The 6,525-nt window shown below is 49.8% G+C and overlaps 1 protein-coding gene across 1 annotated transcript in view; it reads right to left on the bottom strand.

Moving 5' to 3' along the window:
• CRY1 (cryptochrome circadian regulator 1) overlaps window positions 1–4,548 on the bottom strand; it is a 34,810-nt gene extending 30,262 nt beyond the window's left edge. The window contains exon 1 of the mRNA XM_042889900.1: window positions 4,353–4,548. Within this exon, the coding sequence (XP_042745834.1) occupies window positions 4,353–4,510 (158 nt within the window). The 5' untranslated portion in view covers window positions 4,511–4,548. The remainder of the gene's footprint in view (window positions 1–4,352) is intronic.
• Window positions 4,549–6,525: the final 1,977 nt, after the last annotated feature.

Consider the following 6,525-nt stretch of genomic DNA (forward strand, 5'->3'; position numbering starts at 1 on the left):
TGGGATTAAAGCTGCGAGGACATACGTCAGCACGGCTCAGTGACGTACTTTGCAAATTGCAGGACTAAATCATGTGACATTGAAAACTATAGAGGGAATCGCTGCACTGTGGGCATTTTTAAGGTAGATGCGCCCTTCTGGGAAAGAGGGCAGGTGGGCAATTTACAGGTAGGATGCAGAGTGTTTCCCCAATCTAACAGGAGGTATCATAATACTCTAACCTAAGCGAGTGACCTCTAAAAACAAGTTACTACTCCAAAATAATACTTAGAAATCTACAGGTTAATCACCCTCAATTTAAAGGGCTGGCTGAACAAAAGTTCTGCAAGTTACGCACTGAACGGGCACTGATACAACCTGTTGAAAGGCACGACAGGTATGTCTGCAACAGAGCACGAAAACCCTGCTTCACCTGAGGACCTCGTAAACGTGAGCTAGAGCAGCTGAGATCGGCTCATGTAAAAGGAACCCCAAGAATCTACAAAATATACATAAACTAACATTTCTCCCGAGGCTGATGCACATCTAGCTTGGTATAAGAAGGACCACAAGTCTTGTCATCTATGCATATACTTTAGATGACTGCCTGGATGTTCAGTATTTCATAAATCAATGAGATTTTAATCCTAAGCATTGGACCGTGAAAACAGAGGGACATTCACTGAATCAGGCCTGTTTATTCTATGCGAGAGTGTTAGGAAAAAAACTGTCAATAAAATTATTTTGAATGATTTCAGTATTAAACTGCACTCTGTCTGTCTGCGTATCTGTTCAGACAGGCAAAAACCGCGTATTATTATTTGTTAAATTTGGTGAAATGCTCAGTGTGGGAAAGCGAGTTTGTGTTTGCGTACCTGCTAAAACTGCTAGGGAGCATCCAGAGGGCAAACCACTTCCTTCATGACCTGAAACTATGGGCGTATTCTCAAAACCAGATGTGAAGCGCAGCAAATGTGAACCAATGTCTCAAAAAGATGCTCAAGTATTAAATTTTCAAAACAATCTTCGATTCCCATGAATGGCAGTGAATGTCCTGGAAATCAAACGTTCGTCTTGGTCTTCAGTTCGAGGTATAAGCATCAAAAAAGATCACACCTCTTCCTTCTCCTAAATCAACAGGTCTAGCTGGCACAACAGCAACAAACTTAGCGAGATGTTGAACATATCAATATTCTCACTACAAGGTATATGAAACGCCTTATTTCTCTTCTTCTAAAAAAGAAAGTTTTTGTCTCCAGGAATGATTAAATAGAGAAGCTCAAGGATTGGCAAGATTACATTATCCATGTTGTAAAATACACTACCATATCAAAAAACATACACGCAGACTCAAAAAAACCAAACTAAAACCAGTCAATAATTAGCCAAAGTAAACCCTTATCCAGCAACTAACGGAATGTTTGCATTTCTTTTTCCATATTTTGATCAGGTGCCATTTTGTACAGAACTAGGGCTAAAGAAACCCTCTCCTCAATCATGTCGCTCACACGAGATTCCATTCTCCTTAATACAGAAAAGTCTGTGAGAACATGCCAGCACATTTTTTCTTACATAGGTAATGGTTACTTGTTTGAGCATTTAAGTTACATTCTCTGCCTATTCTGCAGGCACAATTAGATGAACACTTGTGTCTGGTGCCAAAAGTTTAAGGGCAGTTATCAAAATCTGAGCAGTTTTCTATTTAGCATTTTTCCCTAGCATTTCTCCATTGCCTTCTTCCTCATACTGGGTAACCACTCTCACACAAGACTTAGTCTGTGAATGACATAGGAGAACTCATTACGCAGGAAAAGCATGTCTCAATGGAAGTACGTCATCATGATTTATTTAACAGCTCAAGAGAATGAACAATAATAAGAATCTGAAGAGAACCAGAAAAATGAAACAAGTTGATGAAGGCCCTCATGTCTGTTACATAGCATTCATGATTTTAGAACAGGTAGGCTGCATGCCAGGAGAAAGGAGGTCAGTAAGGCCATGTGACTGCTTGGTAATTAGGCTTGCTCAATAGTGCAGTTACACAAAAATATTAGTTCATGAGTGTTACATGACTGTTTAAAGAGAAAAGTTCATCAGAAATGTATTCAAGGTTGCAAAATCTAAAACACATTTTCAAAATGAGCCACAACTGTTGAGTCTGCAGAGTAACAATATTGTTTCCAACAGAAGATAAACCCCCTGTTTTCCTAGCGTTCTTACACCATTTTCCTCATGTTCACTGTTAGTCATACCTCCAACAAGAGTTTTGCTCAGGTCACTGGAACCATTAACTCAGCATAACATAAACTCTTGGTGTAAACCTACCCAAACCAATGAAAGATCACGGTAAAACTATTGCAAGAGATTAAATCTGACTCATCTTCCAAATGCTGAGAGGTTGCTGCTCCTAATCTCAAACAATATGCATTTTTGACCAGTGCAACACCCTACAGCACAGACATGCAAGCATCTTGCCAACAGTCATCCAGTGACCAAGGAGATAAAATGTTTGGTTATCAATTACAAGTGCAGAACAAGACTGGCAAGCCAAAAAAATCGCATCATAAGTCTCGGGTGTGCATGCTATGAGAGTGTGCATTGCCATCAGTTAAAAATAGCTCGTTAAAACCACTGGAACCTAAAATGGACCCATTCCAAACTACTAAGCGTTCATTTAAATATGATTTGATGGTGTTCATTCTAACAAACAAAGCTCTGTCAGTCACCTACTTCACAAAAATTAATGTATTTCTTCAGACTTAGGGGGGAGGGAAGGGCTTACAAAACTGGGCTATGAAAGCAGAGGGATCTTCTAGTCAAAGCCATGTACAGCATGTGCCCTGAGCTGTACAAGTCCCAGGAGGCTGTCTGAAAAGTGCTTGGGATAGCAGAGAGGAACTCACTCTCCTTCTGTAGGCCTCTGTTCATACAGAAAAAAGGAGTGGTGGTGGTGAGGGCTCCCCTCCAAAAAAAGAAAACAAAAATCTCTCTCTTCTAGAAACACCAAACAACAAAGAAAAACAATCCCCCTAGCCATCAATTGAAAAAGATAATTTTCTTCAAAAACAAAAGGCAGTGTAGAGGACTGTCTTTTAGAACACCAAAAACTGCAAAAGTGAACAATTTAGTCAAAGCAGATGAAGTGTTTTACACAAGGGTACTCAAGGAAGGCACTAGCTGAAGCTCGTATTAAATGGCCACTAAAGAACCAGGTCTGTAGCACTACAGACATGAGCTTCCTTTTGCTAAAATCCAAGCTCATGTTCTGTTTACAAGGGGGATAGTGATGGGACAAGGAGGAATGGTTTTAAACTGAGACAGAGGAGGTTTAGGTTAGATATTAGGAGGAAGTTTTTCACCCAGAGGGTGGTGACGCACTGGAACAGGTTGCCCAAGGAGGCTGTGGATGCCCCATCCCTGGAGGCATTCAAGGCCAGGCTGGATGTGGCTCTGGGCAGCCTGGTCTGCTGGTTGGCGACCCTGCACATAGCAGGGGGGTTGAAACTAGATGATCACTGTGGTCCTTTTCAACCCAGGCCATTCTATGATTCATACCTATCCACCATTCACAGCTCACAGAACACAACCCAATGGCTTGGTGTTATGTAGTATTTCAGTTGCAAAACACATCAGAAGCCTATGAAGTATTCCTAAGACATGTGATTCCCTTAGCACCCAGGCCTGTTCCCATTGCCCGGGTTCTCTTAAAACTTAAGCACTGACCATACTTTGTCCATAACGATCAACACTGAGAGCATTAGGGCTCATTATGCGAAAGGAGTTCTTCCCTTCAAAACAAACAAAAAGCCACTGTGATAGAAATGCGTAATGGACCTCGGACATGGAAGAAATGATAACTGAAGTTATTACTGAATGCTATGAGCCTTATTGTTGCCAGTGGAAGTGTCCATCCAGGAAAGGTTAACCTAAGAAACCTTAGTATTTCTATCCCCTGAAAACCAGAGACCAGACCACAAGTAGAATCCAAAGCAAGAGAAGTAACGGGGTCCGAAACCATCCTCGAGGAGAACCAAGCGGAACCGAGCACGGAACCATCCCAACTCCGTCCCCGGTCATGACGTGGCGCAGTGCCGTCACGCCGCGCCCGCTCGGTCCGAGGCAGCGCTCAGCCCCGCGCCGCGTTCCCGACGGGACGGGTGGTGCCGAGCCCCGCGGTCACCGCACGCGCACGGGGCCGCAGCCGCCGAGCGACGCCCGGAGCGCCCCACCGGGGCAGCCGTTACCCGCTCCTTATATGGCGCGCACGGAGCGTCCCTCGCCCCGCGCGGCGTCGCGCAACGCGGGGCCGCCCCGCTCCGAATCTCCCCGCACGGCCGCCCAGAGCTCCCCGCCCGCGGCCGGCCCGCACTCACCGCCAGCGGTTGATGCCCACGTTGGAGGAGCCGGCGAACCAAGGGTCCAGGATGTAGACGCAGCGCACGGTGTCGGCGCCCCGGATGCACTCCCGCAGCGCCGGGTTGTCGTGGAGCCGCAGCCCCTTGCGGAACCAGTGCACGGCGTTCACCCCCATGCCGTGCTCATGGCCCGGCGCCCGGGCGAGCAGGGGGCGGCCGCCGCCCCGCGCGGTGCGGGGGGCAGAGCGGCGCGAGCGCTCTAGGATCCGGCGGAGGTGGCCACCCGACGGGGACGCATCACCCCGCGGAGTCCCGCGGCTCGGCGGGAGAGGACGGCTCGGGGACGGGGAGCAGCCGCGCACTCTCCTCGTGCCGCGCCGCCGACGGCCGCCACCTCGCCGCTCGCCCTGTGACTGCTCCGGGGCTCCGCCGGGCGCTCCGTCCCGCCCCTCGCCGCCGATTGGCCGCCTCCGCCTCCGCCCCCACGTGACCGCCGGCCCTCACGTTTCTGAAGTGTGTTCGCTGCCGGCCGCGGCGGGAGGTGGCGCAGCGCGGCGGGATTCCCGCCCAACCTGGGCGGCGCGAGGGGGCGGCGTGGCGCTGGGCCGCTAGGCGCCTCGCTGAGGAGCTGCCGGCCCTCTGGGCGCGCGCCCGCCGACTGTTATATATCGCGCCCCGCGCGCTCCCGCTGAAGGCGGCGCGCATGCGCCGCGGTGCCGCGCTGCTCCCCTCGAGCGTCCCCCGCTTTCACCCTCACCCCTATCCCACCCCTCACGTCTCGCTGCGGGTCTGGCGGCACCGAGGCGGAGTACCGATCCCCGCTCCGCCTCCCCCGTCCCCACCGACGGGCCGCTTATGTAATGCCTACGCAGCCAGCCCAGCCCGCACGGCACCCACCCCTTCCCCTCCCCCAGCGGCGATTACAAAACTGCCAAGTACGCGGGCACAGCGAGGCTGCCTGCTAGTTATTCGCAACGCGGTGTTTGTTTGTAAGGTTGGAACTTCTCTCTCCGAGCGGCTCGGAGCCCGGTCTCTCGTCCCGGTCCCTGCCAGGGCTGAGGCGCCGAGCAGAGAGGCGGCAGTCCGCCCTCACCTCCCCGCAGCCCTCCCTCGCGGGTTTCATAACCGCCGCTCCCCGAGCCGTGATCACTGCAGGCTGAACGACAGCTGCAGTGTGCCAAGCCCTGGGATAAAGCACCTTCTGACCGTACCTTCCTTGGTAGGCCGTTGGGCTGCGGGTCAGAAGTGTAAGGGAGGTGAAGAATGTATTAATTAAGGTGTGTAAGCTCCAGAGGCTCTCTGAGCAAGGAGAGAAATAAAGCCATGGTTAATCAAAGATCTCACTCATCTCGCTGCTGTGCTCTCTTGCGGGTAACTTTCTGAAGGAGCACTGTTTGCTAATTGGGCTCATTTAGTGCAGGCCACGAGAACAAAATCAAGAGGGAAGGGTCACAAAGGGAAAAGGATAAGACAACGGTGTGACATGATAGGAATTGAACATGAAGTACATACATCAAGTATACGATACCTTAAGTAGTAGGAGTGCTCTTCAGGTCCCTGTTCTTAACATGACTGTATGCTGCTGTGTGGTACACACTGACCAACACTGACTGTGAAAGAGCAGCGCGGTGGGAAACAGCCCGAACTGGGCTCACAGAGTGGCCCTTCTGCAGTTCTCTCACACTTAGATCTAACACAGGCTACTGAACGTGACAACAGACAACAGAAGGGTTTCCAGAGCCAACAGTGGCAATTTTAATGCTCTGGAGGATACGAACATGCGGATCCCATGCTAATTTGAAAAACAGTAAAATCACAGAACGGTTTGGATTAGAAGAGACCTTAAAGATCATCTGCTTCCAACCCCTGCCGTGGGCAGGGCTGCCACCCCCCAGCTCAGGCTGCCCAGGGCCCCATCCAACCCGACCTTGAGTCTACAGAGATGGGGCACCCACAGCTCTTTGTGCAGCTGTGCCAGCACTGCATTGCCCTCTGAGTAAAGAATTTCTTCCTAACTAACCTAAATCTCCTTTTAGTTTAAAACTGGTCCTCCTTGTTTAATTGCTATCTACCTGTATAAAAAGTTGATCTCCCCCCTGCCTCGAAGCTCAGTAATTTATGTATGAAAGTGCTCACGTGTCTACGAGTAGAAATGGTTTGTGTGTCACTGATTTGTTTTCTAACTTCGGAA

Source organism: Lagopus leucura, unplaced genomic scaffold (assembly GCF_019238085.1).
Source record: "Lagopus leucura isolate 7727_CA_CO unplaced genomic scaffold, USGS_WTPT01 Super-Scaffold_100159, whole genome shotgun sequence".
NCBI classification, from domain to species: domain Eukaryota; kingdom Metazoa; phylum Chordata; class Aves; order Galliformes; family Phasianidae; genus Lagopus; species Lagopus leucura.